We start from the raw sequence: 12,436 nt of genomic DNA, 5'->3' as shown, positions 1-12,436 counted from the left end.
AGATCCAGTCTCTGGCAAGGATGCACCAAGCTAGAAAGCGCTATAGAGAACGCCTGCAGTATTTCCGAGATCATGTGAGTACCCCGGGAGAGAAGTACCAATAGAATCAATTTTGCTGTGTTTGTGGTGGACATATGAATTGAGAAATTTCTTCTTTTGTGTCCCTTAGATAAATGACATTATCAAAATCCAGGCTTTTATCCGGGCAAACAAAGCTCGTGATGACTACAAGACTCTCAGTGAGTAACTGTGGCTCAGCAGAGAAGAGTTGAGGCAGTGGCTGAGAGCCATCGGGTTCTGGGTATTCTCCACAGATCTCTTTTCTTATCCTGCAGGCAAGGCTTGGGGGGCAGGGTGCTGCTTGTGACTGAAGCCCCTTTGCTAACCCATGGCTTGGTGTCTTGCTGCTTGCCGTATCTGCCTTCCACATAACAACACAGCAGTAGCATGACCAGGAAGATTGCAGTTGGTGGTTGTCTCTGCACATCTCAAAAATAAACGAATATCTTACGTGTGAATAGAGCTGCTTTTGTTTTCCTTTGTAAATATATGACAATGCTGATGCTTTCCAAGAGAAAGAACTTCTTCTGGGAATGCCATTCCTCATCTGACACATGCTTTCTCTCTGTCAGTCAACGCTGAGGATCCGCCTATGATTGTGGTCCGGAAATTTGTCCACCTGCTTGACCAAAGTGACCAGGATTTTCAGGAGGAGCTCGATCTTATGAAGATGCGGGAAGAGGTTATTACCCTTATCCGTTCTAACCAGCAGCTGGAGAATGACCTCAATCTCATGGATATCAAAATCGGACTGCTGGTGAAAAATAAAATTACACTGCAGGTATGGTCCAGTGCCAGCCAGGGCCTTGGGGCACTGTCCTCCCTGACACCTCTGCCTCCCCCCTTTATGCCTTGCAGGGCTGGCCTGCTTCTCAGTGAATGCTGTACGTTTTCTTTCATGTTATATAAGAAATGAAATGATTTGACCATATAGCTTTAGTCTTATCCATCCAGTGGCTAAGACTGTGCTTCCAGTGCAGGGGGCCTGGGTTCCATCCCTGGTCAGGGAAGTAGATCCCACGTGACACAACTTAGAGTCTGCTTGCCACAGCTAAGACCTGGGGCAACCAAATAAATATTTTTTAAAAACAGAAAAGCATAGATAAAATCATCCCATAATTCCACCACTCTAACAATCATTTTGTACCCTACATTTTTATTTAATATAGAGGATAAGATACATTTTATGTGATATCATCACAAAAATTATTTTTAATGGCAGTGTAATAATTGATCAGGAAGTAGTCTGAGTCACGTCTTTTTCCAGACTATTTGGCATTTTCAGCTTTTTTTTATTACAGAATAATACTGCAGTTAATGTTTCAGTGTACATGTAGCTTTTATTGTATATAAGACTTTGTAAGATAGACTCCTAGAAGCTGGTTTCCTGAATCAATGGACATTTTTAGGATTAGGTTCTTTATAAGTAGACTTGAGTAGGAATAGATTTGATTGACATAATGAAAATAGGATTTAATGCAATGATTCCAGGGGCTTCCCAGATGTCTCAGTGGTAAAGAATCAACCTGCCAAGCAGTTCGATCCCTGGGTTGGGAAGATCCCCTGGAGGAGGGTGTTTCAACCCAGCCCAGTATTCTTGCCTGGAGAATCCCATGGACAGAGGAGCCTAGTGGGCTACAGTCCATGGGGTCACAAAGAGTCAAACACGACTGAGTGACTAAAACAGCAACAGCAGATGGTAGTAATTCTAAAATATATAATGGGATCTGCCAGTGCAGTAGACCTTCATGAAAGTTTTTACGTGGTAAAAACCTGTCCATAATGCCCAGAGTTGCATCTTTGAAAGTGTTTTGATTTATGTATATATGCGTTTGTTTACAGGATGTGGTTTCCCACAGTAAAAAACTTACCAAAAAAAATAAGGAACAGTTGTCTGATATGATGATGCTAAATAAACAGAAGGGAGGTCTGAAGGCTTTGAGCAAGGAGAAGAGAGAGAAATTGGAAGCGTATCAACACTTATTTTATTTACTGCAGGTGAGTGGCTCCTGGAATCAGTACTGTTACAGTTAGTTAACTTTTTCTCAAGAAAACCTTATGCATGGATCTCTGTGGAAGTCTTTCTGATTTCCACTGAGGGGTGAGCAAAGGGCTTGCCTTATTTTTCTTTTATTATTCAGGTACATCCTGATCCTTTAAGCTGAAAAGTCTTGAATATTTGTGCCAGCCTTCACGTTACATGGAAGTCACTTATCCCTTGGTTTATGTTTCAGACCAACCCCACCTACCTGGCGAAGCTGATCTTTCAGATGCCCCAGAATAAGTCCACCAAGTTCATGGACTCTGTGATCTTCACTCTCTACAACTATGCCTCTAACCAGCGCGAGGAGTACCTGCTCCTGCGGCTCTTCAAGACAGCCCTGCAGGAGGAGATCAAGTAGGGACAGATTTCTGCAGAGCTGGGAACCCCTCCCCTCCATCACAGATGCTGCCAGTTAGAGATTCAGGCCTGTTTGTGCCTTTTCTCCACACTGTGATATGTGTGAAATACTTAATCTAAAGAAGCATCTATTTTTTATAACATAATAATACATAGTATAGAACTTCCCTGGTGGCTCAGCGATAAAGAACCCACCTGCCAATGCAGGAGATGTGGGTTCTATCCTTGGATCAGAAAGATCCCCTGCAGAAGAAAATGGCAGTCCGCTCCACTATTCTTGCCTGGGAAATCCCATGGACGGAGGAGCCTGATGGGCTACAGTCGATAGGGTTGCAAAGAGTCGGACACGACTTGGGGACTAAACCACAACAGCAATGTATGTTATACACTAATGCAAGCTAATTGTACTAAAAGTACAAATTAACTACACATATACCATATATATGTAATTAATTGGTCTTCCCTGGTGGCTCAGATGGTAAAGAATCTGCCTGCAATGCGGGAGACCTGGGTTTGATCCTGGGTCGGGAAGATCCTCTGGAGAAAGGAATGGCAACCCACTCCAGTATTCTTACCTGGGAAATCCCATGGACAGAGAAGCCTGGTGGGCTGCAGACCGTGGGATCACAAGAGTTAGACATGACTGAGCAATTAACAGTTTCACTTTCACTTTTTCATACTATGTATACTACACACCAATATAAACTAATCATATATACACAATATAAACTAATATGCTAATGATGAACTAATATAAACACTAATATAAAGTGTTGCTGTTTCTGGGGAGATGATAGAGTAAGACATTTGCCAGTAATTTTAGAAACATTCTGTATTAAGATAGAATTTTAAAGAAACTGATCCAAACAGGAAACTTTCTCATCTTTAGCTAATAAGAGACCCGATCATGTCCCCATGATAAGAGTTTGCAGCAGCAGGCAGGTTCCGTATTCAGATGAGAGTTGGGAAAGTTTCTAGAGAAAGAGCATGTACCCAACCTCTTTCCAGCTACTTCTGTTTTTAAGGAGATGGGGTCTTTAAGTAGGAAGGATCCGAAAGTTGGTAGATTCGTGATTAGTTTGAATTGAACTTGTTTCTTGTGTTTTACAGGTCGAAAGTAGATCAGATTCAAGAGATTGTGACAGGAAATCCAACAGTTATTAAGATGGTTGTGAGTTTCAACCGCGGCGCCCGGGGCCAGAACGCGCTCAGACAGATCTTGGCTCCAGTGGTGAAGGAGATCATGGACGACAAGACCCTCAACATCAAAACTGACCCCGTGGACATTTACAAGTCCTGGGTTAACCAGATGGAGTCCCAGACAGGAGAGGCGAGGTATGATCATCACAGCCCCTTTTTCTTTCATGCTTTTAGTATTTTCTCTCTTTTTAGGCAGTTAATATTTCTTTGATTTGAAAGTTAGTAATTGTTCAAATAGTTTTTCCATAGAAACCTCTTCTTTAAGTAGTTGAGTTGGTAGTTTCTTCACTTATTTAGCAAATATTTATAGAGTACTTCCTAAGTGCCAGACAGTGGGTTAAATGCACATATACTAATACAATGCTGGGGACTTCCCTGGCGGTTCAGTGGTTAAGACTTCACTTTCTAAGTGGGGTGGGGTGCGGGTAGTCTCTTGTTGGGGAGCTGAGATCTCACATGCCTCTCAGCCAGAACAAAACATGAAACAGAAGCAATATTGAAACAAATTCAATAAAGACTTTTAAAAAATGGTCTACATTAAACAAACCAAAAAAAAAAAATACAATAACAGATGAGACATACAATAATGATTGAAACCAACACACTCCCTGCCCTCTGTTCATAGTTTGGAGAGATGAGACAGGTACATAGAAATGAAGTTGCAAGCTGAGAGTAGTTTTGTGAAGTTTTGTAGTCTTGTAGGGAGCTGTGATGAAGCATACAAGTGGGAGCTACCTTAGAGTGGTTGGACAGAGCCTCTCTGAGCGGGTGAGCATCATGTGGTGGAGGCCGGAGGGTGCAGTGGGCCCTGCCGAGTGCAGAGTCTTCCTGTCCAAATGCTGGCAGGTGAAAAGAGCTCAGAGAGCCTAAGACTGGAAGGACACTGGCATCGCAGAAATGGGGTTAGGTGTGAAGAGACACCTGGATCTGAGTGAGATCTCTGTGTTCTGTGAGAGGGAACAGGAGATGCTGGGGGCGAATGATGAGCTGCCCTGGAACACTGCAAGTTAGGCCAACTAAATTACCATAATCCAGGAGACTTCTGTGCCCAGGCCATAGTTTACCACCTACATGAGTACATCCAGAGCAGGAATGTGTCACCAGAATATGGGAAATGCTGGGGAAATACAGCTCAGAGAGCCAGAATGTTTCTGATTTTATCTAGCTTGGGTGAGGGCTAGAGATGTGAGCAGTGTGGTCTGCAGTGGGTTTCTCATTTGGTGTAGAGTAGGGTTAGGTCAGACCTGAGGTTCTCGGGGGGTAATCTTCAAAATTCAGATCTCCTGTCCCTTAAATGGCTCTCCCTGACTTCTGGGAAAGTCCAGACTTAGCAATACACACGGGGCCCTCCATGACATGGCCTCTATTTTAATGTTCTCATCTGTCCTCCTCTTACCTCCTTGTGTTTGATCTTCTTTCCTAGAAGACTTTTTTTTCTCCCATATTTCTGAGTTCATACGTTCCTTCCTTATGGACGTCTTCTCGATTCCTCCAGTCTGAGTAGAAGCCTCTTCTCTGTGGCATTGTAAGACTTCCAGTCAGCTTCTTATTGTTGCATGATGTGTTTACAGATATTTACGTGTGTGTCTCTCCCATACGTATAAACCGTGAGGAACTCAGGGAGCTATCATGTCTCTTAACGCTTTGATCCCAAATGCCCATCACAGTGCCTGGCACATAGATCTAGGCTCCAAATTGACAGCTGAAAACCCGAGCCCCAGTTCCAGCCCCACCGTTCACCAGCTCTGTGAGTGTAACAAAATTACCTGGTCTCTCTGGGTCATTCTGCTTGTGAAAGACACAGCCTCGCCTCAGGCTGCTGGTCTAGCATGTTGTTGTTCATTTGCTAAGTTGTGTTCATTTGCTAAGACTCTTTGCGACTCCATGGACTGCAGCACGCCAGCCTTTCCTGTCCTCCACTGACTCCCTGAGTTTGCTCAAACTCATGTCCATTGAGTCAGTGATGGTATCCAACTGTCTCATCCTCTGTTGCCCCCTTCTTCTCTTCCCCTCAATCTTTCTCAGCATCAGGGTTGGATCTGGGATCTCCTTGCTGGAGGTTGGATGTGGTTGGATCTCCTTGCTGTCCAAGGGAATCTCAAGAGTCTTCTCCAACACCACAGTTAGAAAGCATCAGTTTTTTGGCACTCAGCCTTCTCTGTGGTCCAGCTCTCACATCCATACATGACTACTAGAAGAGCCATAGTGTTGACTAGATGGACCTTTGTCCAAGAAAGGAAAATCTGTCACTGCTTCTACTTTTTCCCCTTGTTTGCCATGAAGTGATGGTCTAACATACTTGGGGGTAATGTTTGCTTTCCCAGCAAACTGCCCTACGACGTGACCCCAGAGCAGGCCCTGTCTCACGAGGAAGTCAGGACTCGGCTAGACAATTCCATCCGGAACATGCGGGCTGTGACTGACAAGTTCCTGGCAGCCATCATCAGCTCCGTGGACAAAATCCCGTGAGTGTCGCCCGCTGTGGCCCCCGGCACAGCCCAGCACTAGTGGCCTCCAGCTCCCGGTCCTTCTCACCAAGTTTTGTCTGCCCCACAGCTATGGGATGCGCTTCATTGCCAAAGTGCTGAAGGACTCCTTACACGAGAAGTTCCCTGATGCTGGTGAGGATGAGCTGCTGAAGGTAAGACCGAAAGCTGGCACATTCTTTCCCTTCCGATAGTGGCCCTGGGAGGGAAAGGTGCCCAGACCAAACCTGGCCTTAGACCTTCGTTTTGTTTGCTTCAGTCACTTGGTTGTGACTGCCTCTTTGAGAACCCATGGACTGGCCTGCTGGTCTCTGTCCATGGGGTTCTCCAGGCAAGAATACTGGAGCGGGTTGCCATTTCCTTCTCCAGGACTAAGCCTGACCTTGAAAATGAAAAGTAAAGGTGAAAGTCTCTCAGTCATGTCCAACTCTTTGCAACCCCATGAACTATACAGTCCATGGAATTCTCCAAGCCAGAATACTGGAGTGGGTAGCTGTTCCCTTCCTTAGACCTTTAGTAGTAAGGACCTTAGCATAGATTTTGTCAGTAGCTCGCCATTAAGCATGAGGTTTTGAAAGTGATGGTAAACAGTAAATGATACCTCTCTTAGTTCCTGTATGGTTCCTATGTTGTTTGAATGGCACACGGCTATCAACCAAGTAGAGAAGATGGATTTTTCTGTCTTGAGATAGCATTTCTTTGAGTCCTGTCTTTTTGCTGAAGACTTGCTCCCTCTGCTGGTGGCCAGGTGAATGGTAGCAAGCACAGTTGTTTGCGCTAAGGCTGTTGCTGATAACTCTTTCTTACTCAGCTATGCTCCCTCTTTTTTTTTTCCTTAATCTGAACGCTTTTTTCTTCTCTCCTAGCTCTCTGCTTTCCTACAGTGAGGCCTCGATTCTAGACTTTCTGTTCAGGTGAATTCATTTTCTTTTTTTCTGAATGAAACTCCAGGGGAAATGCTTTGACTGTCCTTGAATTCTTCTGTAGAAGAGATATGTGTTGAGTGGCTTTGATTTCAGAGGCATTGACTTGTCTGCCTTTGACGTCCACAGCATGAGGATGGTGGGGGTTGGACAGATGACAGGTCAAGTTCAAGGATTTGTTTTAGCTTCTTAGAATGAGTGCCCACCTCCATGGTAATGAAAAGTACATGTGGCTGACGCGGCTTTATTTGCTGCCGTGATATGTGGACAAAGAATGCCCTAAAGTGTTGAATAACAGACTTTATGTCTACCATTTTTACCTTCTGAATCTGTTCTTTCATTGTAGTGATTTTCAATTCTGTTCTCATTTTCTTTTTTTTTTCTGCATCCAGTCGAGGGAAGTTTGGTCATTTTAGTTTCAGGCCTTGAGAAAAGGTGTGTGTGTGTGTGTGTGTGTGTGTGTGCGTGTGTGTATAGAGTGGTTTTTTTTTTTCCTCACAGGGCCACATTTTCTGGTTTTGTTAGCAAAGTCATTTGTGGCTTTCTTGTTGAAGTGGCTTTTAACACCCATTTCTTTTTCCTCTGTTCCTAGATTATTGGCAACTTACTTTACTACCGATACATGAATCCAGCCATTGTTGCTCCTGATGCCTTTGACATCATTGACCTGTCGGCAGGAGGCCAGCTCACCACGGACCAACGCCGCAATCTTGGGTCCATTGCCAAGATGCTCCAGCACGCCGCTTCCAATAAGATGTTCCTGGGAGATAACGCTCACTTGAGCATCATTAATGAATACCTCTCCCAGTCCTACCAGAAATTCAGGTAAGGGGAAAGGGATGAGGTACATAGAAGACAGTGGGTGTGCTTCTAACTTTTAAGGGTAAAGACGAGATGAAATACCACACCCAGAATTCCCTGGACCACAGTATCGTAGGATACGTGCCTGATGTGCTCAGAGCTCCAGATGGTGATGAGAAGCATGTGTGAGCTATTAAAATGTGTTCTGGACTTCCCTGGTGGTCCAGTGATTGAGAATCCGCCTGCCAATGCAGGGGACAGGGGTTGGATCCCTGGTCCGGAAAGATTTCACATGCCGTGGAGCAACTAAGCCCCTGTCCCACAGGGAGAGGAAGCCCGTGAGCAGCAGCAAAGACCCAACAGAGGCAAAATAGAAATGAAAAATAATACTTAAAAATATTTTTAAAAAGTAAAATGTGTTCCTATGAAATAGACAATGCTTACCATAAACATAACGTCTACATCAGGCACATGATACTTTGCAATCAGAGAAGAATTGGAGAGCAGTTTTAGTATTTGTAAGTTAATCATTCAGTCGTGAGTTCAGGGCGTTGTCTTCGAGAGTTGGGTCCGCTAACGACAACTGGTGTTTGAGAACCGTCTTAAATTATGGTTGAGCGGTTCTTGGGGGCAGAACTAAAATAAAGTGGAAAGAGCACCAACGTCCCAGGGCTGTCAAGCACAGTGGACATGCCGCGGTTTCTCTCAAGTCAACCGTCTCGCCTGGCTTCTGTTTGAACTCACCATTCCAAGGGTTTGTGGGGTGTCCTTCCTTCATCAGCTTCTTAAACGCGTGGCACTTATTGGGGCCCGGCTCCTGTGTTTATTTTCAGACGGTTTTTCCAAACTGCTTGTGATGTCCCAGAGCTTCAGGACAAATTTAATGTGGACGAGTACTCCGACTTAGTGACCCTCACCAAGCCAGTGATCTACATCTCCATCGGTGAGATCATCAACACCCACACGGTGAGTGTTCTTCAGTGACGCGATTCCATTGCTCTGTCTTAATTGCCTTCTCTGGCCGCTGCCCACTGTCTCTGGATGCTAGATACCTCCCCATCCTTTGATCTTACTGACATCACATCTGCCTCGTTTCTTATCTTCCTTTGCTTATTTTTCTTAACTTTCTTGAAGTGATCCCCAGGCCACCTGTGTCAATATCATCTGGGCCGGCTATTAAGAACAAAATTTCCAAGAACCCCACCTCAGGCCAGCTGAATCAGAAGCCCTGTGGGTGGGCTTCAGAATTTCTGTTGTGACCTCTGATGTAATGACTGGATAAAATACTGTTTTTACAGCTCATTCCTTTTCCCCTTTGGGGGCATATAGAACAAGAAATGAGGAAGTAAAATGAAATTTCAGTGATTGTCATTTTTGAAGATATCACCATGCAGGATTTGGCGAATGGCCCTGAATTATTAATAATGTTGATCTGATGCACTTTTCTCTAAATTAAAAGATATTATATACCAGAAGCTTTAAGCAAAAGCATGAGTGTGAGTCACTTGAACTGGTTGTAGAGTACGTTGATAACTTGGGTATTGAAGTCTGTGAGCTTCCTTGTTCTTTCTTCTGTACTGAAGTCGCTCAGTCATGTTTGACTCTGCGACCCCGTGGACTGTAGCCTACCAGGCTCCTTTGTCCATGGGATTTTCCAAGCAAGAGTCCTGGAGTGGGTTGCCATTTCCTTCTCCAGAGGATCTTCCCAACCCAGGGATCAAACCTGGGTCTCCTGCATTGCAGGCAGACGCTTGGCCGTCTGAGCCGCCAGGGAAGCTGGTTTTCTTCTGCAGGGTGCATTTGAACCCTTTCTATCTGGTCCTGGGAGAATACCAGCGTTTCTTCTTCATGCGTCACAGGCCAGCATGCTGCTCTGTGTGGCATGTTGTTTATTTGAGTCAGTCTGTTGAGGATTAATTTGCCAGTTCTTAAAAACACAGGAGTTTTGTTGTCTATCTTTTGTGCTGTTAGATGTTGTGGGTGGGGCTGGGGGAAGGTGGGTTGAATGAATGGAATTGACCCCTGGATGTGTGGATGCAGCTCCTGTTAGACCACCAGGATGCCATTGCCCCGGAGCACAACGATCCGATCCACGAGCTGCTGGACGACCTCGGCGAGGTGCCCACCATTGAGTCCCTGATAGGTAAGGTTCCGACTTAACTGCCTGGGAGCTGGAGATGGGGAGCATGGTAGGAGTGCTGTGATTGTCTCCGCGCTCCAAATACACATCAGGGAAGAAATGAGGTGCCATCTCCATCTGTTAGGAACTGAAGTGGACTCAAATAATGCATATTATAAACGCTCAGATATAACGCATATCTGAGGATGAGATGGTTGGGTGGCATCACCAATTCATTGGACATGGACTTGGACAAACTCTGGAGGATGGTGAAGGACAGGGAGGCCTGGCCTGCTGCAGTCCATGGAGTCACAAGTCAGACGCAACTTAGCGACTGAACAGCAAGAGCAATACGGATATTCGTGTGACTAGAAATGACGAGTCCTATAAAGGAAATGAGCAGGGTATTTTGAGAGAGAAATATTACAGTGTTGATTTGTCAAACATTTACTATTTTATTAGGGCTCCTTTGTCTTAATCATTTGGCATAATATTTTTTTTCTCACTGAAGGGTATCCTTGCCACAAGGTACATATTGGCTGATTCAACTATTTTCTTAAACTTGAATTCTCTTTTATTTGAATTGTCATCTACTCTCCAATGTCTCTTCTCTGTATTATATTGATTTTTTTTCCCTACCCTTCCAAAACTTTAGGAGAAGGTGCTGGCAATTTAAATGACCCAAATAAGGAGGCACTGGCTAAGACGGAAGTGTCTCTCACACTGACCAATAAGTTCGATGTGCCTGGAGACGAGAATGCAGAGATGGATGCTCGGACCATCTTACTGAAGTGAGGATTGAAAGGAGGAGGAGTGGAGTGACTAACCCAGTGATCACGCCTGTCCCTTGGTCTTGCTGAACGAGTCCACTTGTTCATACCTAAAATGACCTTGGCCATTTAAGCCCAATACAGTTCTGGTCATCTCCCATAGTATAGTTGGCACAGAACTCACCTGCCTTATTTGCTAATGAGATGCTGAAACGAATTTGCATCTCTGAGATCCTGACCTTAGTGCCCACTCTGTCATAGCTGCATGAGTGATCCTGGGGCTTCAGGTACCTGTGTTAGGGCTGCCCAGTGGGACTCTGGGAGGCAGTTTGTTCTGCTCCTGCCGAGGTCCCTTCGAGAGGAAGCGGGACAGGTGCTAATGTGTGGATGCCTCCTGAATCTCCTTTCAGCACAAAACGCTTAATTGTGGATGTCATCCGGTTCCAGCCGGGAGAGACCTTGACTGAAATCCTAGAGACACCAGCCACCAGTGAACAGGTAAAGTTTGGGGGTTAGCGTGTACCATAATTAGATGGACAGGTGCTCCTGTGGTGGGCATGTGACGGGGCTGACACAGATGGTGAGAGGCAGTCACTGGGAGGTGGGCCTGGATGTGGCTGGCAGATGGTAGCGTTCAGGGCTTCCGGAGAAAGCTGTTGGTCCCTAAATCCAGAGGTAGGTGTTGCTAGGGCACAGAGCTCGCTGGCACTTGCATACCGTCTGTCTGTGTGCTTTCATTTAACCTGAGACAGAATCAGTGATTCTGCCCAGCAATTTATTGAATATTGTATTTCTAAATGTTTTGAAATTTCATTACTTAATTTTTTGGCTGTGCTGGGTCTTCGTTGCTGTATGAGGGCTCTCTCCGTGTGCGGTGAGCATGGGCTTCACATCGCAGTGGCTTCTCTTGCTGCAGAGCACAGGCGGTAGGGCCTGAGGGCTTCAGTAGTTCTGGAGCACGGGCTTAGCTGTCCCGAGGCGTGTGGGGTCTTCCCAGACCAGGGATCGAACTCATGTCTGCTGCATTGGCAGGTGGATTCTTAACCGCTGGACCCCCAGGGAAGTCCTGTAGTTAGAATTCTGTTAAATGCCTTGGTAGGTAGGAGAGAAGAGTAGAATATGGCTCCTGAGTTCTGTGAATTCATGATACAGTTTGATATATGTGACATATAAACTGAAACAATTAGAAAACCACTGAAAATTCATCGTGGTCTTGACTCTAAAAATAATAAAAATTAAGAAAGGGGCCAGTGAGGAGCAAAGCATCAGGAAGGTATGGGGCTTGAACCAAGGTTCCTCATTTCACAGATGACAAAACTGAGACCCCCTTGAGGTTAAATAACTTGCCCACGATCATTCACTTACAGTAGCAGAACCAAACTTGGGTCTGGTTCAGTCTGATTCCAGTTCATGCTCTTTATATCACATGATAAGCAGTAGTTTTGATATTAGAAGAAAAAGGAATATTGGGAAAGGAATTGCTCCAGGTTGGGAAAAATTACAACCTTTCTGAGTATAAACATCCATAGTATAAACAATTCAAAATAGGGTCCCAGAACCTTAGCCACATGCTAGGATCTATCAGCATAGAGGTGATCATTGATGGTTTGAGAGAGAACAGTCATCAGGAAAGGACCATGGGTCCTTTGGCGGCACCAGCCCTTGCTAGGACAAGG

General features: G+C 45.0%; 1 protein-coding gene across 1 annotated transcript in view; it reads left to right on the top strand.

Annotated features, from left to right (window-relative positions):
• The window catches only part of IQGAP1 (IQ motif containing GTPase activating protein 1), a 109,016-nt gene that overhangs the window by 84,293 nt on the left and 12,287 nt on the right, over window positions 1-12,436 (top strand). The window contains exons 21-33 of the mRNA XM_018065969.1: window positions 3-74; window positions 170-239; window positions 633-841; window positions 1,903-2,058; window positions 2,295-2,458; window positions 3,572-3,796; window positions 5,986-6,126; window positions 6,218-6,302; window positions 7,663-7,895; window positions 8,705-8,837; window positions 9,912-10,014; window positions 10,646-10,781; window positions 11,171-11,258. Of these exons, the coding sequence (XP_017921458.1) occupies window positions 3-74; window positions 170-239; window positions 633-841; window positions 1,903-2,058; window positions 2,295-2,458; window positions 3,572-3,796; window positions 5,986-6,126; window positions 6,218-6,302; window positions 7,663-7,895; window positions 8,705-8,837; window positions 9,912-10,014; window positions 10,646-10,781; window positions 11,171-11,258 (1,815 nt within the window). The remainder of the gene's footprint in view (window positions 1-2; window positions 75-169; window positions 240-632; window positions 842-1,902; window positions 2,059-2,294; window positions 2,459-3,571; window positions 3,797-5,985; window positions 6,127-6,217; window positions 6,303-7,662; window positions 7,896-8,704; window positions 8,838-9,911; window positions 10,015-10,645; window positions 10,782-11,170; window positions 11,259-12,436) is intronic.

This window comes from Capra hircus, chromosome 21 (assembly GCF_001704415.2).
Source record: "Capra hircus breed San Clemente chromosome 21, ASM170441v1, whole genome shotgun sequence".
Taxonomy (NCBI): Eukaryota; Metazoa; Chordata; class Mammalia; order Artiodactyla; family Bovidae; genus Capra; species Capra hircus.
The sequence above is the reverse complement of the archived record's forward strand: the minus strand, read 5'-3'. Positions and strand labels throughout refer to the sequence as shown.